The 27,939-nt window shown below is 40.3% G+C and overlaps 1 protein-coding gene across 4 annotated transcripts in view; it reads right to left on the bottom strand.

The window, feature by feature from the left end:
- The window catches only part of ACBD6 (acyl-CoA binding domain containing 6), a 209,260-nt gene extending 182,667 nt beyond the window's left edge, over positions 1 to 26,593 (bottom strand). For 3 of the 4 annotated variants that reach the window (XM_045982961.1, XM_045982960.1, XM_045982962.1), the window contains exons 1-3: positions 25,553 to 26,593; positions 17,905 to 17,969; positions 14,193 to 14,289 (exon numbers count right to left, since the gene is read on the bottom strand). In XM_045982961.1, the coding sequence (XP_045838917.1) occupies positions 14,193 to 14,289; positions 17,905 to 17,969; positions 25,553 to 25,774 (384 nt within the window). In that variant the 5' untranslated portion in view covers positions 25,775 to 26,593. The remainder of the gene's footprint in view (positions 1 to 14,192; positions 14,290 to 17,904; positions 17,970 to 25,552) is intronic. The other variant, XM_045982959.1, reaches the window with a different exon arrangement.
- Positions 26,594 to 27,939: the final 1,346 nt, after the last annotated feature.

Here is a 27,939-nt window from a genome sequence, read left to right as displayed (position 1 = left end):
GTTTCATTCTTTTGCAAGTAGCTGTCTAGTTTTCCCAACACCATTTATTGAAGTGACTGTCTTTTTCCCATTGGGTATTCTTTCCTGCTTTGTCAAAGATTAATGGATCATGTAATTGTGGATTTCTGGGGTTTTTATTCCATTCCCATTGATGTGTCTATTTTTATGCTGGTACCACACTGCTTTGATGACTATGGTTTTACAATTTAACCTGAACTCTGGAATTGTAACACCTCCAGCTTTGTCTTTCATTCTCAAAACTGCTTTGGAAATTTGGCGTCTTTTGTGCCTCCACATAAATTGTAGGATTTTTTTTTGTTCTAGTTCTGCAAAAAATGCTGTTGGCATTTTGGTGGGGACTGCAATTTAAGTATAGGCTGCTTTGGGCAGAATAAACATTTTAACAATATTTGTTCTTCCAATCCACTAGCATGGAGTGTCTTTCCATTTCCTTGTGTCTTCCAATTTCTTTCACCAGAGTTTTATAGTTTTCGGAGCACAGGTCTTTCACTTTTTTGGTTAGGTTTATTCCCAGGTATTCTATTTTGAGGGCAATTGTAAATGAGACTGTTTCCCCAATTTCTCTTTCTGAAGCTTCGTTATTAGTGTATAGAAATGCAACAGGTTTTTGCACATTGATTTCTGTATCCTGTGACTTTACTGAATTTATTTTTTATTTCTGAATTCAAGTTTTTTTTGTGGAGTCTTTCAGGTTTTCGGTATAGAGTATCATGTGATCTGCAAATAATATAAGTTTTGTCTCTTCCTTACCAATCTGGATGCCTTTTATTTCTTTTGTTGCCTAATTTCTATGGCTAGGACTTTCCGTACTATGTTAAATAAAAGTGGTGAGAGTGGACATCCTTGTTCCTGCTCTTAGGAGAAAAGCGTTTCTCTAATTACGTATGATGTTCACTGTGGGTTTTTCAAATACAGCCTTAATAATGTTGAGGTATATTCCCTCTAAACCTACTTTGTTGAGGGCTTTTATCATGTACTTTGTCAAATGCTTTTTCTGTGTCTCCTGAAATGATCATAGGGTTTTTATCCTTTCTCTTACTGACGTGCTGACTGCTGTGCAAATATGGAACCACCTTGCATACTGAGAATAAATCCCATTTGATCACAGTGAATGATTTAAATGTACTGTTGGATTCTTTTTGCTAGCATTTTGTTGAGGATTTTTGCATCTGTATTCATCAAAAATACTGGCTTGTAATTCTCTTCATTTGTGGTTTATCAGTTTTAGTATTAGGGAAACGCTGGCCTTACAGAATGAATTTGGAAACTTCCTTCTTATATTTTTTGGAATAGTATGAGAAGAATAGGTAGTAATTCCTCTTTAAATGTTTGATATAGGGGCACCTGGGTGGCTCAGTCAATTAAGTGCCTGTCTTCAGCTCATAATCTTAGGGTTTTGGGATGGAGCCCTATGTTGGGCTCCCTGCTCACAGGGGAGCCTGATTCTCCCTCTGATCATGCGCCTGTGTGCTCTCTCTCAAAAAAGTAAAATCAATCAGGGCGCCTGGGTGGCTCAGTGGGTTAAGCCGCTGCCTTCGGCTCAGGTCATGATCTCGGGGTCCTGGGATCGAGTCCCGCGTCGGGCTCTCTGCTCAGCGGAGAGCCTGCTTCCCTTCCTCTCTCTCTGCCTGCCTCTCTTGTGATTTCTCTCTATCAAATAAATAAATAAAATCTTAAAAAAAAAAAAAGTAAAATCAATCAATCAATGAATAAATAAATATTTGATAGAATGAAGCCATCCTGTCCTAACTTCTGTGTTCACTAGGAGTGTTTTTTTGTTTTTGTTTTTGTTGTTGTTTTTGTTTTTGTTTTTGTTTTTGCATACTGATTCATCTCCTTGCTAGTAATCAATTTACTCATGTTTTCCATTTCTTCCTGCTTCAGCTTTGGTAGGTTATATTTCTAGGAATTTATTCATTCCGTCTAGGTTGTCCAATTTGTTGGCATAGTTTTTCATAACATTCTCTTACAACTGTATTTCTGTGGTGTTGGTTGTTATTTCTCCGCTTTGGTTTTTAATTTTCAGTCCTTCCTCTTTGTTTTTTGATGAGTCTGGCTAGAGGTTTATGAATTTTATCTTTTCAAAGAACCAGCTCCTGGTTTCATTTATCTGTCCATTTAGTTCCTCTATCATTTATTTCTGCTCTAATCTTTATTATTTCCTTCCTTCAGCAGAAGGGCTTCCTTCAGCATTTTGGGCTTTGTTTCCTGCCTTTTCTAACTCCTTTTGGTGTAAGATTAGGCTATGTGAGTTTTATCTTGCTTCCTGAAGTAGGCCTGTATTGCCATAAACTTCCCCCTTGGATCTACTTTGGTGCATCCCAAAGGTTTTGGATTGTTGTTTTCATTTTCGTTTCCTAGTACTTTTTGATTTCTCCTAATTGGTTCATCCACTGTTTAGGAAAATGTTACTTAATTTCCATGTATTTGTGGTCTTTCTAGCTTTTTTTTCTTGTGGTTGATTTCCAATTTCATAGCATTGTGGTCAGAAAAGATGCATGATATGACTTCAATCTTTCTGAATTTTTTGAGACTTGTGTGGTAACCTAATAGGTCATCTAATCTGGAGAATATGCTATATGCACTTCAAAAGAATGTGCATTCTGATTTGGCATGGAATGTTCTGAATATATGTTAAATCCATCTGGTTCAGTGCATCAATCAAAGCCACTGTTTTTTGTTTTTTTGTTGTTGTTGTTGTTTATTTGACATTCAGAGATCACAAGTAGTCAGAGAGGCAGGCAAAGAGAGAGAAGGGGAAGCAGGCTCCCCACTGAGCAGAGAGCCTGACTCAGGGCTCGATCCCAGGACCCTAAGATCATGACCTGAGCCGAAGGCAGAGGCTTTAACCCACTGAGCCACCCAGGTGCCCCAAAGCCACTGTTTTCTTATTGATTTCCTCTTTGGATCGTCTGTCCTTTGATGTAAGTGTGGTAATAAAGTCCCCTACTATCATTGTATTACTATCAACTATTTTCTTTACGTTTGTTATTAACAGTTTTGTGCATTTGGGTGCATGTATAATTGTTATACTTTCTTGTTGGATTGTCTCCTTTACTATTATATAGTGTCCTTTTTTGTCTCTTTTTACAGACTTTGTTTTAAAGTTTATTTTGTGTGTTATAAGTATTTTTACTCCAGCTTTAAAATCCATTTGCATGGAAAATGTTTCTCCACCCCCTCACTTTCAGTCCAGTGTCGGAAATGGGTCTCTTGTAGGCAGCCTGCAGACCGGTCCTGTTTCTCATCCGCTGTCACCTATGTCTTTTGATTGTGGTATTTTGTCCTTTTACATTCAGAGGAGTTATCAATAAATATGTATTTATTGCCATTTTGTTACTTGTTTTGTGGTTGCTTCTGAAGTTTTTCCCTGATTCTTTCTTCTCTTTCTCGGTTTGCTGGTTTTCTTTATTGATATATTTGACTTTCTCTTTGTTCTTTGCATATCTATTAGTGGTTTTGATTTGTGGTTACCATTAAGCTTGTATATAACATCTTCTACATATAGGTGTCTCTATATTAAGTTGATGGTCATTTAAGCTTGAACCTATTTTTTACTTCTCTCCTCCCCATATTTTAGGTATATGATGTCTTATTTTACATCCTTTTGTGATTTCCTTGACTTTTATATAGAAACATTTATTTTTATTGCTTTTGTGCTTCATACTTTCATACCATCACTTCTGGTCTCTCCTTTCCTTTGAGTCCCCTTTAATATTTCTTGTAGGCCTGGTTTAGTGGCCATGAACTCCTTTGGTTTTTTTCTGGAAAATCCTTTATCTCTCCATTATGAATAACAGCCTTCCCAGAGAGAGTATTCTTAGCTCCAGATTTTTCCCATTTGGCACTTTGAAAGTATCATGCCACTTTCTTCTGGCCTGCAAGGTTTCTGTTTTAAAAGTCCCCTGTCAGGGGAACTTAAGTGGCTCAGTTGGTTAAGCGTCTGCCTTTTGGCTCAGGTCATGATCCCAGAGTCCTGGGATTGAGTCCCACATCAGTCTCCCTGCTCTACAGGGAGTCTGCTTCTCCCTCTCCCTGCCACTCCCCCTGCTTGTGCGCTCATGCGCTCTGTCAAATAAATAAATAAAAATTAAATTAAAAAGTCCCGTTAGCTTAATTTGGTTTCCCTTGTATGTAACTTCCTTCTTCTGTCTCAATGCTTTAATTTTTTTTTCTTTATCACATTTTGCCATCTTAATTACAGCATGTCTTGCTATTGATCTGCTTATGTTGATTTTGTTGGAGGTTCTGTGTGCATCCTGGATCTGGATATCTGCTTCTTTCCCCAGATTAGGGAAGTTTTTAGTTACTATTTCTCTAAATAACTTTTCTACCCTCTTTTCTCTCTCTTCTGCTTCTAGGACCCTTGTAATAGGAATGGTATTATATCTGATGGAGTCACTGAGTTCCCTCAATCTATTCTCCGTCCGCATAACTCTCTTTTCTCTCTTGTTTGACCTGATTACTTTCCATTACTCTGTTTTCTAAGGTCATTAATCCATTCTTCTATTTCTTATACCCCCCATTCATTCCATCAAGCATGTTGCTCGTTCCATTTATTCAAACTTTTATTTCTATGTTATTCCTTATCTTGTACTCCTATCACTCATGTCTTCCACTCTTTTCTCAAGTCCAATGAGTATCTTTATGATCAGGATTTTAAATTTATCAAGCATGTTACTTATACCAATTTCACTTAGATCTCTGGCCAGGGCCTTTTCCTGTTCTTTCATATGGGACAAATTCCTCTGCCATCTCATTTTGTCTAAGTTTTTATGCCTGTTTCTGTGTGTTAAGAAAGTCAACTATAGGGGCGCTTGGGTGGCTCGGTGGGTTAAGCCACTGCCTTCGACTCAGGTCATGATCTCAGGGCCCTGGGATCGAGCCCCACATTGGGCTCTCTGCTCAGCGGGGAGCCTGCATCCACCCCCCTCTCTGCCTGCCTCTCTGCTTACTTGTGATCTCTCTGTCAAATAAATAAATAAAATCTTAAAAAAAAAAAGAAAGAAAGTCAACTATGTCTCCTATTCCATGGAATGGCTTTATGAAGAGGTCCTGTAGTTCACTGTAGTACAGTTCCCCAGTGTGTTTCCCAGGACCCACTGCTATACGGAGTGACTCCAAAATGTGCTGCATGTGCTCTGCTATTGTGTTCTGGTCACTTTGTCTTTCAGGTCAGTTGTCTGCAGAGGCTCTCCTTGCCTATTGTGGGCAATGTTTGGTCCTTGGCCCAAATGTGGTATTAAATAGGTGTGCCCTGGTCTGCTTGTGAAATGACACCTGTCACCACTACCACCAGAACCGAAGTCCTGCAAAACTCCCAGTCGGGAGACATGGTGCAGATGGGTTTGGGCTGGTCTCCTAGGGGAGGGGCCCTACCATACTGGGACCAAGGCAAGTCTTACTGGGAAGAGGGACTCCATCAAAACACAGGGGCAGGGCTTGCTGTAAGCAAGTCAGGTAGCAAGTGCTGGCACTGTACTGGTTCCCAGATGGTTCTGCTTATGCTGTGGCGCATGGCAGGGAAATGGCACCTGCCAGTTCCCTCGTTCCTGAAGGGATCTCTCTGTGAACTGATTTTCTGGGATACACTCAGAGATAAGCAAATAACCTTCCCACTATGTGCCCCAGGTGCTCTTTAGATCATTGTGTCTACACTATATGTCTGCAGGATGTTTGTCCTGCCTTCTCTCCAAGGGCAGCCTCAATGCCTGTGGGCTCTAAGCCAAGCCCACTGACCTTTAAGTCCAGATGTTAAGCCCTGCTGGTTTCGAGAGTTCATGAAATTCAGCCCCTGTTGAAGCCCTTTCCAAGCCAACAGCTATGCAGATTCGTTTTCCCCATGTGCTCTCCTGTGTGCTAATCTGTATCTCACCTCTCTCTACAATCACGTTTTCCTCCCCATTCCAGCAGCCGCATTCTGCTTCTCTCCCAAAATGAGTCTGTACTTCCTATCTTCTTGGATGTGGCCTCTTCCCTGCCTTTAGTTGCTGAGTTTGTTGTGCCAGTCCTCAGGTCAGTTCTGGGGTATTTAGGATATAGTTACTAGTTGTATTAGTGGCAGGAAGTGTGCCTAGGGTCCTTGTACTCTGCCACCATCTCCCCAACATCTGCCGACACGTTTTATATCTTAAGTTTACACGATGTTCTACATCAACTGACCTAAAAAAATCAGAGTGGGGAAGAGATAAAATGGGGTTTGAGGTGGGTCCCAAATCCAATAACTAGTGTCTATATGAGAAAAAGGAAAGGGAGATTTGGATACTGACATGCTGGGAAGAAGGCCATGTAGACAGAGGCTGAAACTGCAGTTACGCTGATGCAAGTCAAAGAACACCCGGGGCCACCAGAAGCTGGTAGCAGCAAGAGAGGATTCTACTCAATAGCCTTCAATGAGAACATGGCTTTGCTCACACTTGATTCTGGACCTTGAGCCTCCAGAACTGTGAGAGAATAAATTTCTGTTGTTTTATACTACAAAGTACCAGTTTGTGATACTTTGCTATAGCAATTCTAGGAAACTGATATAGCCTGTAACATTTTGTGACAAAAAGTAAGAAACGGCTCAAAGACTGATGGGGACATATCAAAAGAAGACAAGAGCCATCTTGGAGGAGCTCCCAGTGACCAAATAATGATAGTAATGGACCGTAGCCCATCGAATAAAACAGAAATCCATGAGTATATGCAGTACAGATACACATACACGGATGCTGGGAGAAGCAATTAGCCATGGGCCCTGGGCATCTCTACGCATTCTCCTCTGGTATGCCAGGCTCTGACTACTCTCTGCCTGGGCCATTTCTCAGGGTTGTGTGTACAGCAAGCAGCTCAAGGATGAGGGATATTTTCCCAACCCTTGACAAAGAGCAAGCTTGCTTCCATGTGCTATGAAAGTGGTGAATCCCCAAAGCTCAGTGCTCCTTCACTGTAACACAACCCACTGCGTATGCAGGAATCCATCTAGGCCCACCTGCATCATCCCTCTGGGACTTGGGGGAATTCGAGAAACCAGTGCAAATCAAATAAATCTCATGCAGTTTGGCATACCATGAATAATAAAGGCCTCTGGCCCAGATCCAGGAGTCATACCTCTGTCAGCATCTAAGAAACAGTAACAGATTAACTTATTAGCTTACAAGTTGGGTACAATCCTAGATCTTTCATAGTTCTTGACAATGAATAAATAAATAAACAGGGGAGAAGGGAAAGCCCATGTTTATAGAAGAATGCCAAAAAATAAATGTAGAAGAAATGATGGGAGTTGGAAAATCATTAATGGATATTAAAAACTAGTGGGTAGTTTTTAATTACTCATTCAATTAAGTGGCGACCTTCGGCTTGGGGTCATGATCCTGGGGTCCTGGGATTAAGCCCTACATTGGGCTCCCTGGTCAGCAGATAGCCTGCCTCTCCTCCTTCCTCTGCCTGCTGCTCTGCCTACTTGTGCTCTCTATCCCTCTTGTCAAATAAGTAAATAAAATCTTAAAGACAAAACTAGTTGATAAAATTTGATGAGGAAAAGGATATTTACATAGTCTCAAAGTATCTCCCCACAAATTACTAATTACAAAGGGAAAAAGAGGAATTTTACAGTAGAGAAATCTGGCAGACACCTCGTTAAGAAAGTGATCAAAGTTAACATAAGCAACACTGGGACAAATAGACACCATGTATCTCCTGGTATAACGCACTGAGAAGGACATAATTCCGTGGTACTTCTCCTAAAAATGTATAATCTGAATCTGATTATGAGGAAACATCAGAACAGCCCAAACTGGGACATTCTACAACAGAGCTGGCCTATATTCTTCAAAACTATCATAGTATAGAAAGAGAAAGAAAGCTAAGTAAACTGTTCCAGACTAAAGGAGGCTGAAGAAACAACTAAATACAGTGCATGATCCTGGACTGTATGATAGATCAGAATGTTTCAAAGAACTATGAAGATTTTTTAAATAAATGATAAATTTGAACATGGATCATAGATTCAACAATATTGAATCAATATTAAAACTCCTGATTTTAAGAAAAAAGAACTATTGTACACTGTTGGTTAGAATATAATTGGTATAAGAATATAAATTGGTACAGCCATTATAGGAAACAGCATGGAAGTTCCTCAAAAAAATTAAAAATAGCGGGGGTTCTTGGGTGTCTGACTTTGGCTCAGGTCATGATCTCAGGATCCTGGGATCCAGCCCTGCATCAGGCTCCACATTCAGCAGGGAGTCAGCTTCTCCCTCTCTCTCTGCCCCGTCCCCCCGACATGGGCACAGACCCGTGTGTGCACTCTCTTTCTCTCAAATAAATAAATAAAATCTTTCAAAAAATTAAAAATAGAACTCTCATGTGATCCAGTAATGCCAGTTTTGGGTATATATCTAAAGGAAATGAAATCAGGATCTTAAAGAGATATCTGCACTCCCATGTTCACTGCAGCATTATTCACAATAACTAAGATACGGAAATAATCTAAGTGTCTACCTATGGACGAATGGATAAAGATGATGTGGTATGTGTGTATACGTATATATGTATACGTATATACGTATATATGTATATACGTATATACGTATATATGTATATACGTATATACGTATATATGTATATACGTATACACACACACATACACACACACACACAGGAATATTATTCAGCCCTGAGAAAGAAGCAAATCCTGACAATATAGATGAACCTGGAGGACATTATGCTAAGTGAAATAAACCAGACAAATATTATATGACCTCACTTTGATGTAGAATTTAATGAAATTAAAAAGTCAAAACTCACAGCAGCGGCAAACAGAGTAGGTGATTACTCGGGGCTGGTGGGGAATGGGAGATAGGGAGATGTGTCAAAGGGTATAAAATTGCAGTTATGCAGGATAAATAAATCTAGAGATCTAATATACAGGCATGATAGGGGCACCTGACTCACTCAGATGGTAGAGCACATGACTCTTGATCTCCAGGTCATAAGTTCAAGCTCCACACCGGGCATGGAGTTTACTTTAAAAAAAATTTTTTTAATTAAAAAAAAAATATATATATAGGCATGATGATTATAATAAATAATGCTGTATTGAATACTGAAAATATGCTGAGACAGTAAATCAGGTAATCTCACCACAAAAAAAAAAAAAGATAACTATATGAGAAGAAGGTATAACAGTTAGTTTGACTATAGTAACCATTTCACTATACGTACATCAAATCACAGTGTATACCTTAAATATATACAATTGATGTGTGTGTATACAGAATGCCCTGCAGGAACTCTGAGCCCAAAGGGTCTTAAAAAAAAAAAGAAAAGAAAAGAAAAGAAATTTCAAAAGAACTCATAACACCAAAAAAAGGTCCAAATTTTTATAATGATGGTATAATGATAAAGTCCTTGTTCTAAGAAATAATGAAGTATTTAGTGATTAGGGGACACGATATCTGTGACTTATCTAAAATGGTCTGCAACTTCTGTAAAATGGTTCAGAAAAAATTTGAGTGTGCATATAAATAGGGAGAATGCTAAAGCAAATATAGACAATTGGTGTATCTAGGGGCACCAGGGTGGTTCAGTCGGTTGAGCAGCTGCATTCAGCTCAGGTCATGATCTCAGGGTCCTGGGATCAAGTCCCACATGGGGCTCCCTGCTCAGCAAGGAGCCTGCTTCTCCCTTTCCCCACCCACCTGCCTCCTGTCCCCCACTGGTGCTCTCTCTCACTCTCCTCTCAAATAAATAAATTAAATCTTTAAAAAAAATAAAAATAAAGGGGCGCCTGGGTGGCTCAGCGGGTTAAAGCCTCTGCCTTCAGCTCAGGTCATGATCCCAGGGTCCTGGGATCGAGCCCCGCGTCGGGCTCTCTGCTTGGCTGGGAGCCTGCTTCCTCCTCTCTCTCTCTCTGCCTGCCTCTCTGCCTACTTGTAATCTCTATCTGTCAAATAAATAAATCTTTAAAAAAAAAATAAATAAAATAAAATAAAATAAAAATAAAAATAAAAATAAAAATAAAAATAAACAATTGGTATATCTTAAATAAAGACTATCCAGAAGTTCCTTGCACTATTTCTGAAACTTTAAAAAATTATATCACGTATATATTAGTTAATAATGTACCATTATCAATACATTATATTATATAACATATAATATATTATATATTGTATTATATATTAATACATGTTAATATTATTTAATTCATAATTTATTAAATATTATTTATAATTTGAAATCTGCTAAGAGAGTAGATAATAACAAGGGTTCTCAGCTCCAAAAAAAATGGTAACCATGAAAGGTAATGAAAATGTTCATTAGTTTGACTGTGAGAATCATTTCACAATGTATATGTGTATCAAAGAGTAAAACATCATGCTGTACATCTTACATGAATACAATTTTTATTTGTCAAAAATCATAAAAATAAGTTACACCAAAATAAAAACTTACCCTCTCTCCCTGGCAAAAAAACAAATAAGGCAAAAGAATTGCCTTGATTAGATAATGGACGGCACATTCTTTTTTTTTTTTTTTAATTTTTTTTTGGTTAAGATTTCTCATTTATTTATTTGACAGCGAGAGATCACAAGTAGGCAGAGAGGCAGGCAGAGAGAGAGTGAGGGAAGCAGGCTCCCTGCCGAGCAGAGAGCCCGATGCGGGACTCGATCCCAGGACCCTGAGATCATGACCTGAGCCGAAGGCAGTGGCTCAAACCACTGAGCCACCCAGGAGCCCCTGGACGGCACATTCTTGAAATAAGATGAAACATAAGAGAAAACACAGTCAACATTTTAAGTTATTGTTCATTTTATACTTCACTTCATACTCCATGGAGCTTTGATTAAAACAGTAACTACCTTTAATTGAATTTTTCATACACATACACACCCATAAGTTTAGATGAATGCTATACATATGTTTTATACATATACAGATGTATATGTGTGTAAATTCATGTAAATATAAAATGCCAGATGTAGAAAAGAAAAACAGAGATTAATAGGGCTCTGAACTCCGATACAGGCAAGTCTAAATCCCAGCACCATCACTGATAAGCTGGCTAATCTTGGGCAGGACAATAAACCACTCTGTGCCTGAATCTCCTCATTTTAAAAATGCAGACAATAGGGGCACCTGAGTGGCTCAGTTCGTTAAGCATCTGCCTTCGGCTCAGGTCATGATCTCGAGGTCCTGGGATGGAGCCCGCATCAGGCTCCCTGATTGGCTAAGAGTCTGCTTCTGTCTCTGCCCTTCCCCCCATCCTTCCCCCTCCTCGTGCTCTCTCTTTGCAGTAAATAAATCTAAAAAAAAAATTTTTTTAAAAGATTCCCTTTAAAATGTAGACAATAATAGTTTCTAATCTAAGATTCTAATGGGGGCGCTTGGGTGGCACAGTTGGTAGGGCATGCCAACTCTTGATTTTGGGGTCATGAGTTTGAGCCCCACACTGGGTTTAGAGACTACTTAAAAATAAAAAAAAATCTTAAAATTCTTGTGAAGACTCAAAGGACAACACATGTAAAGAGCTTAGCACATTCAGCAATGAGAGTTATTATTATTTCACTGGTTTCCGAAACTAGTACCAAAAGAAAATGATTCTCTACCTAAAAGATAATAAATGAAATACCAAATGTCTTGAGATTGCAGTTACAAACTACTTCATACCAGTCAGAAAGAAAGGGGAAAAAAAAGCCGAGTCAAAAGGACCAGACCAGAATGTTTAAATTAAACAAAAATTTAAGCAAAACATAAAATTCCTCTTTACAACTAGATTACAGATGTCAAAACATTGTGAGAACAATGTATTAAGAATGATCTTCGGGCACCTGGGTGGCTCAGTGGGTTAAGCCGCTGCCTTCGGCTCAGGTCATGATCTCAGGGTTCTGGGATCGAGTCCCGCATCGGGCTCTCTGCTCAGCAGGGAGCCTGCTTCCCTCTCTCTCTCTCTCCCTGCCTGCCTCTCTGTCTACTTGTGATCTCTCTCTGTCAAATAAATAAATAAAATCTTTAAAAAAAAAAGAATGATCTTCAACTTTTTTTTAAGAGAAAGAAAGAGAGCACTTGCAGGACACAGGGGTGGGGAAAGCAGAGGGAGAGAGAATCTTAAGCAGGCTCCACATCCAGCACGGAGCCCCACAGGGGGCTGATCTCACAACCCTGAGAAAATTATCTTTATTTGAAAGTTCCTTAGATTCTGCTTAGTTTACTCAAATTTATATTCAATAGGTGAGATTTACTTTTTTTTTTTTACACAAATTTCTTTTAAAAGCATCCTTACCACCTGTTTATATTTCCGAAAGGAAGAACTACCTGACCATAGGGACTCTGCAACCATTTATAAGAGTTCTAGTTAACAGGGGCGCCTGGATGGCTCAGTCAGTTGAGCATCCACTCTTGGTTTCAGCTCAGGTCATGATCTCATGTGTCGGTTGTGAGATCGAGCCCAAAATTGGGCTCCAGGCTTGACGAGGATTCTGCTTGAAGATTCTCTCCCTCTGCCCCTCCTCTCTTCCTGCACACACGCACACACGCACACTCACACATTTTCTCTCTCTCTCTCTCTAGGAAAAATAAATCTTTAAAAAAAAAGAGTGGTGGTTAACGGAATTTTATTTAGCAATTAAGGTACTGAAGGTGAATAATAAATTATGTCATTTATCAGAACTTAAAAACGCAAACGCCTACACAGGCCAGGCATCAGAAACAATCACGTAAAATCAATAGGGAAGAACTAAGACCCAAAGAGACTGAAGAACAAAGTACTCACCAAAACGCATTCAAACTCAAGTTTTGTTTTGTTTTTTAAACATTGTGGTGTATGTGTTCAGGCTGTTTTCACCTCTTAATTTCAGATACAAAGTCCTTAGGACCTTTATGATACACATTTGTATGCAAACTTGATGTTTCATAAAAGATACTAACAAAATGGATTATTTCTGAAAATACTCATGCACATCAAAAACATCACGAAATGTTTCAATGACTTCAGAAAGGCAGTTTTATCTTTTTTTTTTTTTTAAAGATTTTATTTATTTATTTGACAGAGAGAGAGAGATCACAAGTAGGCAGAGAGGCAGGCAGAGAGAGAGGAGGAAGCAGGCTCCCTGCAGAGCAGAGAGCCCGATGCGGGACTCGATCCCAGAACCCTGAGATCATGACCCGAGCCGAAGGCAGCGGCTTAATCCACTGAGCCACCCAGGCGCCCCGGCAGTTTTATCTTTAAAGATATCCTAAACAGGTTACCTCTCCCTCTTTGTGTTCATAATTCAGATACACTTTCATACATCATAATACATAATCTTTAAGGTACCTTACAACTCTGACATTTTACAATACCATGATTATTAAACAAAATTCCTTCCAGCTGGTAAAACATGCGTACCTATGAAATAATTTAATTACTACCAAAACATCTGAAAATTGCTATATTCATTCATCACTGATTTGGCCTAAATATTTTTAATGAAAATTAATACTCAATTTGCATTTTTGACATGGTACTGATACCTTTATCCCATTAAAATACCTGTCACCAATGTTTTAAAAAATTTTTTGAAATAAAATACCAATGCCACCTTTATTAAAGTCTTTTTAGATGTTCTCCAGTAAGTATACTACGAAAAGGAGGTACATTTAAGTGAACAATACCCAGTATTTCCAAGGTCCAAAGTAATCTCTCTTTCCATTGGATTCCCTAGCACTTGCATCACTATTTTATACTATAATCATATTTTGTATATTTTATCTTCTCTAATATGCTTTAAATTATGTAATGGCAGAAAGCCTATCTTGTTTATATTTTATCCACATCAAAAAGCATTTAGTACTTGTACAGAAGTGTTCATTAGAAAAAAAAAATCCAAGAGAAACCTACCATTTCTCAAGAAAATGATGATCTCAAGTTAAGCTCTTTCAAATTCTGAAATGAACTGTTCATGCTAATATTTAAGCAATATTTAAGCAAATTTTGAGGTAGATAAATATTACAATAACTCTCCCTCTCCCTCAGCCCCTCCCCACTCTCCACCCCACCATGTTCTCCTTCTCCTCAAATAAATAAAATCTTAAAAAAAAAAAAAAAAGAATGTTATTTAAGCTTAGGCTTAATTTTAAGCCTTTATTTGAGAGGAAGAAGATACGTTTTTGGAAAATATTATTTAACAATCATCAAATCTTACCTGAGGATTCCAACCTGGATCTAATTTCTTAACTACTGCAATATACTCCCGCATTGCTTGACTGGGGCTTGAATCACCAAGTGCTTTCCATGCTTCCCTACAGTAAAGAATATCCAAAATGATCTATCATTATCTGTGGAAGTAACACAAATGGCACATTCCTTTTAGTATTAAAAACTGGCATGCAAATGTCCACAATAGCCAAAGTATGGAAAGAACCTAGATGTCCATCAACAGATGAATAGATAAAGAAAATGTGGTCTATATATACAATGGAATACTATGCAGCCATCAAAAGAAATGAAATCTTGCCATTTGTGACAACGTGGATGGAACTAGAGGGTATTATGCTTAGGGAAATAAGTTAATCAAAGAAAAGACAATTATCATATGATCTCCCTGATATGAGGAAGTTGAGAGGCAACATGGGGGGTTTGGAGAGGTAGGAAAGGAATAAATGAAACAAGATGGGATCTGGAAGAAGACAAACCATAAGAGACTCTTAATCTCACAAAACAAACTGAGGGTTGCTGGGGGTAAGGGGGTAGAGAGAGAGTGGTTGGGTTATGGACATTGGGAAAGGTATGTGCTATGGTGAATGCTGTGAACTGTGTAAACCTGGTGATTCACAGACCTGTACCCCTGGGACTAATAGTACATTATATGTTATTTAAAAAATTTAAAAATCCAAAAAACAAAAACTGGCATGCACATTTTAAGGATGTTAGATATAGACAGAAGAAGCCATAGACGAGTAGCTCTCTTTTTGCATTAACAATGCAACCAACACACATTACACCCCATGACCTAAGGAGCCTTTTTAGACATTTTTTTCCCTAATCACCATCCCCCATGGAATTTTATAACACAGATATGTTGCATATTGAATGAATTTTATAAGACCACAAACAACTGTAAAATCCAAGATTTTATAACTCCCCAAAACCCACCTTTCATCCCTGAGAATGAATGATCTACAGACCAATAAAAGTAGTTTCCACCTTATACAGCATTTTGGTAGCATGGGAACTAATCACGCAAAACAATATTCCTTGGGGAAAATAACTTTGAACTTCGAATTTAAGCTGTGAGAAATATACCTTCCCCTCTTGTTGTTATCTCATCTATAAGCTGCTGATAATGGATCCCCACAGAGGGACTTCTAAAAGTGAGGGGTGGTAAGGACAGAGGTAAGAATTCTAATTAGTAAGAAGGTAGGGACTACTTGCAGGATAAATATCAAGAGTAATATTTTAGTACTGTGCCCCCTTCTGAGTCATCCTTTTCTTCTTTTTTCTGCCAGCTGCCTAGATAGGCTCCTTCTTGGTCTTGCCCTGCCAATTCTTTCTACTTTCGCCCAGGAAGTAGATCCACTGATATACTGTAAAATATAATTCAGTGGCAAGGTTTTTTCACTACCTTCCTGCTCCCACAATGAATATAACATCTTTTTGAACTTTTCCAAGTTTATTTTTACTGATCCTCTTGAAAGTTACCTGTATACATTCTAACATCTACACCTAAATATATCAGCATGTATCAAATGGGAAATTTAACATCAATATTATTATATAAACATAGACAACCTTCACGTTTCCCTGATTTCCTACTAATGTCCTTTGTAGATTTCTTCTCCCAGACCAGGAGCCAATCAAGATTCACACATAGCATTGAGTTTTGTGTTTCTTTAGCCTTTTTTGTCTTCCAGGATACTGGTATTTTTTAAGAGTCCAAACCAGTTTTATAAGATATCCCTCAATTTGGATTTGTCTGACTGTTTCCTCACCTAAACGGTGTTCTTCCCAAAAAAATGAATACTCATGATTAGAATCAGGTTAAAGGTTTTGGCAAAAGCAATATACAAGTGACAAGTCCTTCACAATGTATCCCATTGGCAGCAAATGACATCACTTTGTCCCGCTCATCACCAAAGATAAGATTAAGGACTTGGTAGAAGCAGTTTCATCGTCTTCCCTGTAATTAAAAAGTCAACTGAGAGAGCGCCTGGGTGGTTTAGTGGGTTAAAGCCTCTGCCTTCGGCTTGGGTCATGATCCCAGAGTCCTGGGATCGAGCCCCACATGCTCTGCGGGGAGCCTGCTTCCTCCTCTCTCTCTGCCTGCCTCTCTGCCTAGTTGTGATTTCTCTCTGTCAAATAAATAAAATATTTAAAAAAAAAAAAAAGTCAACTGAGGGTCAGATTGCGTATATGCTCCACAGTAGTTTTTCATCTAGTGGTTTTAGCATCCCCTGATGATTCCTGCCTGAATTATTATAGTGGTTGTAAAATCAAAACTTCAAAATTGCTAAAAACAATGTTAAAACAGGCAAGCATAGTAGAAAAAGTAATGCTTAAGTTATGAAACTTCATAAATTAAAACAAACAAAAAAAAAACAATAAAAGTTGCATCAGGTTTTCTCCACAACAGTAATAAAGTGTCAGAGAGTATCGGTTATCATCAGCAGAGAGCTCTGCCAGAACGGAACTCAAAGCACTGCTTCCTCCACTGAGAAGGTCCTACACACAAAAAAAGTCAGCTGAACTAAACATGGGCTTAATGATGCAACTGGTTTACACTCAAGTTCAAGCGGTGCATCTATTTACCGCTGGGTAACAAACAGTTCGTAGACAGGCAACTTGTCAGGGGACTGCACCTTGAGTAGCACTGCTTTAGGATGTAAAGTTAGAATCCATTTTTGGCGCGCTTCTCTCTTCAACCATATTTAATTTTTTTTTTAAACCCCACCCTTTATACTTTTAATTCAGGGTTGATGCTTGCAAAGTTCTTCCTCCTATAACTAAGGTCTCTATTGTATACATTTTCTCTTTTTTTCACTGGGGTATGAGTAAATAAGACCTCATATGATAAGGAGGAACCTCTGAATTAGGATAATCTTTTTATGGATTCAAGGAAGAAGCAGGACTCAGAATCTCCCCCCTCCCACCTTTCTTCCCAAGCAATTATTATAAGCACTTCACTGTGGTGTGGGTGGGGCAAGGTACAGAAGAGCACTAGAGATAAAAAGATAAAATTGGGGCAGGGGAGAAGAATAATAATGGGAGGGGCACCTGGGTGGCTCAGTGGGTTAAGCCTCTGCCTTTGGCTCAGGTCATAGTCTCAGAGTCCTGGGATCAAGCCCCGCATTAGGCTTTCAGCTCGGTGGGGAGCCTGCTTCCCCCCTCTCTGCCTGCCTCTCTGCCTACTTGTGATCTCTCTCTGTCGAATAAATAAATAAAATCTTAAAAAAATACACACACACACACACACACACACACACACACATATATGTATACACATAGAGACACAAAAAAGAATAGTAATGGGGATTTATCCTGTTCTTCTCCCTTCCCATCCTCCTATCCTTTCAAAGATTCCTCCGCAGGGCAGAAGTGGTGATCCATTAGGGGCTATATGACAGGATAGGAAGATCTCAAGCAATAGCTCTTACCACCACTCTCTAAGAAGCTAGTCATATGTAAGGAGTCTATGTCTGCCATGAACTATGTGTATACCAACATCATGGCATGAGAATCCTTTAGTAGACTTAGCTGAAAGCGGATTCTTTTAATCTCTCTCCCAACCGCATGTTGTTAGCACAGTCTTCAGCAGAGAGATTAATATAAAAATAATTCTTTAATCTGCTCACTACTTTCTAATTCCTAAATACCTAAACCATTTCCAACAACCTCATTAGATTCCAAGAATTTCTTACCATTTTTGCTTTCCTTCAAAATCAAAGAAGCTTGGTTTAGGAGTATTGCAATTTCCAACTTTGACCTAATTGAAGGGAGGGGGAAAAAATACATCAAGAACTTATTTTTCAAAGAACTGCCAGAGAAACTTTTTTTTTTTTTCAAATTTATTATGTATACTCAGTAACTGCAGGTTAGAAAATATTTGCATCAATATAGAATAACAAAATTTAACATTCTTTGCAAAAGCAAACAAAAGAACAAATTTTGAATACAAGCTGCTTTGGCTTACTGTATAAAATCACTATTGTCTAATTCTGTGATACATAAAAAACTATGAGTGAAAACACTTGCACTCCTAAACTAGTAGACAAATTATATATAAAGGGCAAATTATAAATATAAATTATGTAATCCTTATTACCATTTATCATATAAAATAATTTTCAAACATGCAACAAACAAGCTTGAAAGTACAGTTTATCAGAATTCATAATATTGTTTATTTATCCTCATTCTAATTACATTATCAGCATTTTACCTCTCCCAAATTCCAGGAAAATGCATACTATGCATACTAGTATCCTATTATGAAACTAATTGATATAAGTATAGATGCTGACAGCATTGCAAAAAACTTTCAATACATTCTATGTACTCCACAATAATCTTTTCTTGTTTGTCAATACTTATTTGTAACCCTCAAATAACATTTGTGGTGAAACTATATGATATTTTCATTGTGAGTAAACATAAGTGAAATTCACATAAGCGCAGAATTTACTATACAGCCCCCGACTCCCAATGCTAAAAATAATCTTTTTCTGATGAACTCTCACAGCACTTATTTCTATACCTCTGACAGCACTTTCCACTTTTACCTGGTGTTACAAGGTTTTTTGTAAAGTCTCTTCTATCAGAACACAGCCTCTAGGAAACCATTCTTAACTCGCTCACTGCACCTTATATAGTGCCTATCCTACAGTAGTAGAAAATGTTTTCTGAATGTGGAATGAATATGTTAAGCATGTGTTCAACCAAATACTTATTTTTCCTAATACCACAATCCAACCCCCATCTACTTCTCAGAGACCCTCTCGCCATCTATTAATTTCATACACTTGAATTTTGCTAAAATCAGACTGATGGTCTACTTGCTAACCAGACTGATCTGCACACTGCTTTAAGGATTTTTATCCTGAGTTTCGCTCCTGTTACCGACCTTGCCTGAAATGCCCTCTCCACCTCCTTCAGCTTTTCACACCTTTCAGCCTCAATCAAGGTTCAGACTGTAAAAACCCTTTCAGTCTACAATGATCTCATCCATCTCTGAATTCATTACAATATCATCTCCATCAACTGCGTAGCAATTAATCACATGGCCCTCTGATGAATATTAAAATGTTCACTTATACAGGAGCAGCCCTATTATAAGGGGACCAAGGGAAGAAACAGTGAGAGCAGAAACTGCATTTCTTGATCACCATAAACCAAAACTTCACATGTGCTACAGCAAATGAGCCGTACAACAATCCTGTTAGGACTGCCATTACAAACTTATTTTACAAATGAGTACAGAGAACCTGAGGAGGGCTGTCTGAGTTCACCCATTAGCAAATCCCGAATTAATAGTCAGGATGTGAATTTAGGACTGACTCCAAAGTCCAATATTCCTTTTCCACAGCACTCTGTTTTACATGCCACATTGAATCTAGGCTTCAGTTCTGGCATCTCCAAAATCACTTCAATTACTAGATTGCTAGAAACATGAGAGAAAGGGTGCCTGGGTGGCTGTCAGTTAAGCATCTGCCTTTGGCTCAGGTCATGATCTCAGGGTCCTGGGATTGAGCATCATGTTGGGTTCCCGGCTCATCAGGGAGTCTGCTTCTCCCTCTGCCTCTCCCCGCCCCCTTGTGCTCTCTCTCTTTCTCTCTCAAATAAATAAAATCTTTAAAAAGAAAGAAAGATGAAACTATGATACGTCATAAAAACAGCAGTCATTACTATTTGTTTTTTATCCAGACACCAGCCAGTGGCAGAAACAAATACCAATATCTATTCTCCATTTCTCCCACAGTAGAGAAGTCTCAGCCAGACACATGGTCCTCCAGCTAAACTTTATATGTGACTGCAACTTCCGCCCAGGTTCAGGGGACTGGATATGTGTGAAAGTGGTATAAACATCTTCCTTAAAAAGAAAAGGGGGGCACGTGGGTGGCTTAGTCAGTTAAGTGTCTGCCTTCAGCTCAGGTCATGATCCCGGAGTCCCGGGATCAAACCCCACATGGGGCTCCCTGCTCAGTGGGGCGTCTAATTCTCCCTCTGCCATTCACCCTGCTTGTGCTCTCTCTTGCTCTCAAATTAATAAAATCGTTTTTTAAAAAAAGGAGGAGGATTGGGGGGCTTTTCTTTCCCTTTCCCTGAGCCCTGACTAGAACATGCATGTAGGGATGGTGAGCCATCTCTGGCCACGCAAAGAGAATCTGAAGGGAACAGTTCTTAAACTTTTTGGTCTCATGATCCCTTTACATTCTTAAAAAATGAGGACCCCCAAGGAGCTTTGTTTATGTGGGTCATATCTATCAATATGTACCATATTAAAAATTAAAATACATTTTAAAATATGTATTAACTCATTTAAAAATAATAAACTCGGGCAACCCTCTCGGTCCCCTCCCTCTTCTGGAGCTTTGTACTATCGCTCAATAAAGTTCACCACCGCTCAATAAAAAGTAAAATAAAATAAAAACAGTAACTCATCAAGTTAATATAAGTAACAATTTTATTTAAAAAAACTGTATTTTCTAAAGCACAAAAAACTTAGTGAGAAAAGTGACGCTGTTGTACACTCTGCAGATCTCTTTAATGTCCGCCTTAATAGAAGGCCGTTATATTCTCATATCTACTTCTGTATTCTGTCTATCGCAATATGTTGCTTTGGTTGAAGTATATGAAGAAAATGCTCACACAGATATGCTACTACAAAAGAAAGGTATTTCAGTAGCCTTTTCAGATAACTGTGGATATTCTTCTTTGATACCACAAAAAGCAGTGGACTCTGATGTCATATCAATGAGTTTTTCTTACTGCTACACTAAAATCCATTGGTCTGACTTGCGATTTGAATGGCTCTTTTACTCAGACATAATCTGTAACATTCCACACAACATTTGGAAAACAGAGTTCACTGAGTTATGCATTCCTCCCAAATGCCGACACACTGTACAAGAGCAGAAGTTTACAATCATTAAAATCACCACCAATCTCATCAAAAAAGTTCTTAAATATTAGGCAGCTGTCAAGTTCATGTGACAGACACAGATTTCCCAAACCTCTCATTTTCACTTGAAGGCTCAAATGTGACCACTGGCAACAAGGACTGTCAGCTGTTTTCCTTAAAGGGACAGGCTCACTTTGTTCACTTTGAAGAGACCATCTGCCAAATACTCAAATTTGAATGAGCATAATTAATCTGTGAGTAGTTTTATTAAGGAAAAATGATGTTTCATGAAAACTGTGGGTAGCTCTGTTTGCAACTCAAAAATTACACAAGTGGGGTGCCTGGGTGGCTCAGTGGGTTAAGCCGCTGCCTTCGGCTCAGGTCATGATCTCGGGGTCCTGGGATCGAGTCCCGCATCGGGCTCTCTGCTCAGCAGGGAGTCTGCTTCCCTTCCTCTCTCTGCCTGCCTCTCTGCCTACTTGTGATCTCTCTCTCTGTGTCAAATAAATAAATAAAATCTTTAAAAAAAAAAAATTACACAAGTGCTTTTCCTCAATATAGCCAACATAATTCAGTGTGGATGACCACCTTGTGTGTACTCCCCATTTCATCACACACAATATTAAAAAGACTTGTACTCAAGAGTTAATATTTAATAGAAATCAGTAATTTTTACTGCTTTATCCAAGACATTTTTAAGATTGGTTTTTTTTTTACTCTGAGTAGATGGTGGTGAAATATATGACTAGTACAGTTTGCTTGCCACTGTCTTGATTCATGCTGACGCATCAGCAGTTTTATCAAAGAGAAAAAAGGCAAATACTTTCCCAGTGTTATTATGTCTAGTATTATTATTTGATCTTACAGAGCTCCTAAGAAAGTCTCGGGGATTCTCAGGGGTCTCTAGACCACAGTTTGAGAACTGCTGCCTTCAGGGAATGGCCAAACTACAGGACAGAAAAAGACTGAGCCCCTGGATGATCTCATGAAGCAGAATCACCATACCAGCCCTAGGTCACCTACCTCCAGACCATTTTATGTGATGAAAATAAAAGCTCAGCGGCTGACCCTGTATTCTAACTGACACAGAAGCTTCTGCATTCCCAAATTCAAACAATAGTTCTGGATCAGCAAAGACTGGATAAATACAACTACAGGATTTTAGGACATGATGAGTAACAGTTTCCAAATCATTAACAATCATAAGCTATAAAGCAGAGTTCTAAAATGTGCCACTTTAACAAAACACCTAAACCCTGTCCTGATATATATATGATATAGCCAATGCCCTTCAAACAGAATGTTTTAACAAAGCGGGCTAATGGCAAATGCCAGTGAATCATGTGTGGCCAGGTTAAAGTAGAACATGTTGGGTATCCTTGCTGTGCTGGTGCTGAAGGCTCCTGTAACGAAGCTAACCAGGGTTTGAAATGTTCATTGTCCTAGAGTTTTCACAGGTGTCAAATAGTTATCTTTTGCTGGGAAAGTGTAGGCTAATGCAGAGGATCAAAAAACTGTTCACTGGTGTGATGTTTCTGAAATCTCACTAAAAGATGATTTTGGAGCCATAGACTTATCTGAGACTGAAAGAGCTATGATGATGTTAGGTAAATTTAGGGCTCTGCCTAAGAAAAGAAAGTTCACAGCTCACCTTATTTTTATTATCTTCCTGGGGATAACTTTATTTCATTCGGCCTCCAAAATACAATGCTACTCTGAATACAAAATGTAATTGTTTCATGAGAAATTCTGGTCCACCATGCATCAATTATATTGGAATTTCAACCTTATCATCCTATCAAAGATGCTATTTTTTAAAATTTTATTTATGTATTTGACAGAGAGCGTGAGAGAGTGCAAGTACAAGCAGGGGGAGCAGCAGAAGGAGAAGGAGAAGCAGGATCCCCACTAAGCAGGGAGCCTAATGCAGGGCTCGATCCCAGGACCCTGGGATCATGACCCGAGCTGAAGGCAGATGTTTAATGGACTGAGCCACCCAGGCGCCCCAAAGACGCTATTTTTAACACTATCTCAGAATGCTACTGAAAATAAAATATTGAGGGACGCATGGGTGGCTCAATGGGTTAAGCCTCTGCCTTCGGCTCCGGTCATGATCTCAGGGTCCTGGGATCCAGCTCCACATCAGGCTCTCTGCTCGGCAGGGAGCCTGCTTCCCCCGGCCTCTCTCTCTCTCTCTCTCTCTCTCTCTCTCTCTGCCTACTTCTGATCTCTGTCAAATGAATAAAATCTTTTTTTAAAAAATAAATAAATAGGGGTGCCTGGGTGGCTCAGTGGGTTAAAGCCTCTGCCTTCGGCTCAGGTCATGATCCCAGGGTCCTGGGATCGAGCCCCGCATCGGGCTCTCTGCTCTGCGGGGAGCCTGTTTCCTCCTCTCTCTCTGCCTGCCTCTCTGCCTACTTGGGATCTCTGTCTGTCAAATAAATAAATAAAATCTTTTTTAATAAATAAATAAATAAATAAATAAATAAATAAAATATTGAGGAGGGCCTGGGTGGCTCAATCAGTTAAGTATCTGACTCAGTTTCAGCTCAGGTCATGATGGGGAGGGCAGTGAGGCCATGAAATGGAGCCCCGCCTCGGGCTCCACACTGGGCATAGAGCCTGATTAGGATTCTCTCTCCCTCTCAAAAAAAAAAAAAAAAGAGAAAGAAAAAATTAGATGAGATTGATAAAAATTGTGTCCCAATGTTATATCTAAGTAAGCATAACCTTATTCTGTAACAACAAAGAATTTTATTTCCGGATACAGAATATTTCTAAATACCTTAAAAACGAGTTCTTGAAAGGGTGAGGGACAGACCTCTTCCAGAATATCTGGATGAAGTGATGATACATGAGACAGAATGTTTACCAGTTGACAGTGACTAGAGTTCACTGATAACTCCGAAATCAGATATTAATAATGATGACACTATTATCAGTAAGTAAAATTATGTCCTCAAAAGAAAAAGAATGTTCTCTAGGGAATTTGGAGACACACACACACACACACACACACACACACACACAGTCTAAAGCTGCCCAGAGAATTATTAGCCAGACATGTTAAAGGTCCTAGCACAATGTTCAATAAACTCTTGTTAAATACCTGAAAGTTTCATTTTAATGTTATTGGGACAGGATAAATAACCAAAGAAAAAAAAAGATATCCAGAACTTCTGCAAGAAAGTAAATTCCAAGGCCAATTCAGGGGCAGTTTTCATTCAACACTGTAATTTGTACCTTATATATCTATAGCTATGTCTCTCAAGTATTCATAACTGAAATTCATCAGTCTTCAAAAGAAGGTTCATCTCTATTCAGTATGTTCAGTTGAAGAATACAGAGGGACCGTACAACTTTTTTTTTTTTTTTTTAAAGAATACAGAAGGAAACAGATATCAAGAAGCAAAAGAAGGTTAAAATTTTTGGTAAAATAAAATGGGCTATTCCCCAGAACATCTTTGTTTCCAGTGTTCCAAAGAGCTGGAGTTTTCCTAAAATGTTACTTAACTCTTGTTTGCAATTTTTCACGTGTTTAAATCTAGACTCCTCAAGGAACTTTCCAAGACTCTCGAAGGCAAATACCATGATGCTTTTTCTTCTTTGCACTCGCGGCAGGTGTAACACCCAAGTGTTTTGCACAGAACAGATGTTATACAAGTACTGGTAGATTAAAATAAAGCAATTATTTCTCCTTCTGGTACCTTCGACTCTTTGAATGATAAATTAAACATGTCTTAAACGACATTACGATTATGAAGTTCAGAGCCTTAGAGTCAGGAGCTACAATCTAGTTCCAGTTCTGACTGATTTGTCTGTATGACCCTAGGAAGTTATCTACTCTCTTTGGGTTTCCCTTTTCCTTCCAGCCAAAGAAGGGGATTATTTCACCTGGTGTTTACTAGCTCTAAAATGTTTATAATAGCATCTAACAGTCAGAAGCCCATCCAATCAAAACATAAGTCTAATATATTTAGGATTTTAAAAATATAATGACAAAATTATAATACCTTAATTTGTATTGCATCACCCTTTTATTACGATCATATAATTCTCCTGGATCTCACAATTTTCTTTAACATTACTTCCATATGACCATATTACCTCCATATGACCCTTCAGCAAGACTGAATAATACATCTTATTTTACCATCCTCATGTTGTAAAGGTTCTGAAGCTGGTAAAACCATAAGTGCAAGGTCACTGTGCAAGTCAAAGACATGGAAAGCTGTCATTCGGTGTCCAGCCAAATATCACTTCCAGGATAGCAGACAGACCCTTTCCATATTCGGGTTTCTAATTCTTAGCAGATGATTATACACACACACACACAGGCAAACTTCACTGCACCTAGCCATCAACCAAGCACGGTAACTATTCGATCTTGGAGGACACAGAAGGCCTCCGGCCGCTCTCCCGCATCCACCCCTTCCCCAGGATTTTACCTGCTTGTACCTGGCATACAGGTACAAGAGCTGCTCCCTGCTGGCCACCTGGACCAGGCCTTGGAGGTGCGCTGCAGCCTTCTCAAAGAGCTCTGTCAGACTCCCGGACGCCTCGGTCTCGGGACTCTGGAGGGATTCCACATCACCGGAGTCGTCCCCCGAGCTCAGCTCTCCGCCGCTGTCGCCCGTGGTAGCCCCCGCGGGCAGGAATGGCGAGGCCATGTGTCCTCGCTCGGTCCGTCCCTCTGTGTCGGCTCAGTGCTCCTCGCAGCGAGGGTAACGCGGGCTCCCGGACCTGGCCCACCAGTCTCGGTCGTGAGCCCGAGTCGGACCCAAGCTCACTTACTCCGCGCGGCCTCACGTAACTGTGCCTCCCTCTCACCTCTCTCCCGGGCGCGCAGGGCACCCGCGGCGGCTCGCCCCCGGCCAAGCCGGTCTCCTCCGCCTGCCTCTGGCTAACAGAGCGATCGGGCCCGACCCAGCTTCCTCCACCCGCGGGGCAGTGGGTCGGGGGTCGATCCACCGGGATGCGCAGCCGAGAGATCCGGAGCCCGCGGCCGGGGCGGGCCTGGGAGGGGGCGGCGTGCGCGCGGGGCGGGACGCAGGCGGCGTGCACGCGGGGAGGGGCGGGGCGAGGCGGCGTGCTCGTCGGGGCGGGGCGGGGCGGCGTGCGCGCCTGAGCTCGCGTCCGAGCACGCGCACGAGGCGAGGCCCGGCGGAAGCTCCGCGCTGGGCGGGCGAGCGTGGGCGGCCGTACGTGGGGCGCCCTCCTCTAGGAGAACCCGCGGGGCCGCGTTAGGGAGATGCCGCACCGAGAAACTGTCTTCAGTCGTTGGGCTGTCCACTAATCGTTTCGCTGAAATTACCAGTCCCTAAGTCTGGGAATGTTCTTGGAATAGGTCTTCGGGGCAGCAAAGGAGGCCGTCGGTTTGGTAGTGTAGCGATAGGAGCGGAGTCGCGGGAAACACCGAGCTGAGGACAAAGGTTCCGCCTGCGCGCCCTCCGCGGATGCTGTGTCCGCGGCGCCCCCAGACTGGCCCCAGATCCCTGCCGGCGCGTCTGTTGCTTGAGAGCTTGGCTTTAACTTGAATAGCGGGTGAAAATTTGGGAGGTGGGGCTTTCACCGGCCAAGCCATGTGATTGGTCGAGCCGCTTCTGTCCCGGTCTGGCTTTAGGCGCCTGTGGAGCCCCCCACTTCCGGGCTGTGCGGGGCCGCCCCCGGGCTCCCCGCCCTTCGCTCCCGTCTCCTCTGACAGGGCCCCTGCCGTTGTGTTTTGAAGACACAAGTGAAACCGAAAAGTCTGATACAGTTCTGCCCTAACGGAACTTACACAAAACTGCCCAAGAACTGCAGCATGATTATTAACAATTAACTTTCACTTAGCGATGATCATGTCCCGGGTGGTGTAAAACAAAAATGAAAACACTATGTTCATTTAGTACTCCAAACAGAGAAATAAGCACCATCAGACGGGTACCAAGAAAGTGTGGGGTTAGACCTGTATACGGGTGCACAGGGGAGAGAAGAAAGAAAGGCGAGAAGCGTGCAAGTTTGGGTCAGGATTCAAGAAACGTTCCTTGAGATTCTACAATGTCATGCGTCATGGGATGGAGCCCCGAGTTGGGCCCTCGGCTTAGGCTCATGAGGGAGCCTGCTGCCCCCTTCCCCACCATGACCCTGCTTGTGCTTTCTCTCACCATCTCCCTTTCTCTCTCAAATAAATAATTTTTAAAAAAATTACTTTTCTGTATGTACATTATACTTGGATGAAAGGATTAAAAACAGCACACGAAAAAGAAAAACAAGAAGAGCCCCTGACATTGGGAAGCTGGCCTGGCACTCACAGCTAAGCCATATTATTGTCCTGTTAGAAATAATCTCATGAAATCCCAACCTCGGACAAGGTCATTGTAAAACCATGATAAAGCAAGACAAGGCAAATCACTTCATGAATTTGTCTAAACACAGACAAAAACAAGATTGCCCTGGCCTACAAAATACTAAACACCCTTTCTCTTGGCCAAAATGAATGATTACTACTTTTTTTAATTTTTTTTTAAGGATTTTATTTATTTATTTGACAGAGATCACAAGTAGGCAGAGAGGCAGGCAGAGAGAGAGGGGAAGCAGGCTCCCCGCTGAGCAAAGAGTCTGATGCAGGGCTCAATCCCGGAACCCTGGGATCACGACTCAAGCTGAAGGCAGAGGCTTTAACCCACTGAGACACCCAGGTGCCCCAATGGTTACTACTTCTTTACAAATTACAACTTTATTCTCCTATTAGTCTCCTCTCCCTATAGATAAGATTTACTGAGATGCCCAGTCATGGAATTGCACTGACTTTCTGACTGCAACCAATTGAGAACAGATCCCTGCTACCTTAGAC

The sequence above is a fragment of the Meles meles genome, chromosome 17 (assembly GCF_922984935.1).
Source record: "Meles meles chromosome 17, mMelMel3.1 paternal haplotype, whole genome shotgun sequence".
NCBI classification, from domain to species: domain Eukaryota; kingdom Metazoa; phylum Chordata; class Mammalia; order Carnivora; family Mustelidae; genus Meles; species Meles meles.
The sequence above is the reverse complement of the archived record's forward strand: the minus strand, read 5'-3'. Positions and strand labels throughout refer to the sequence as shown.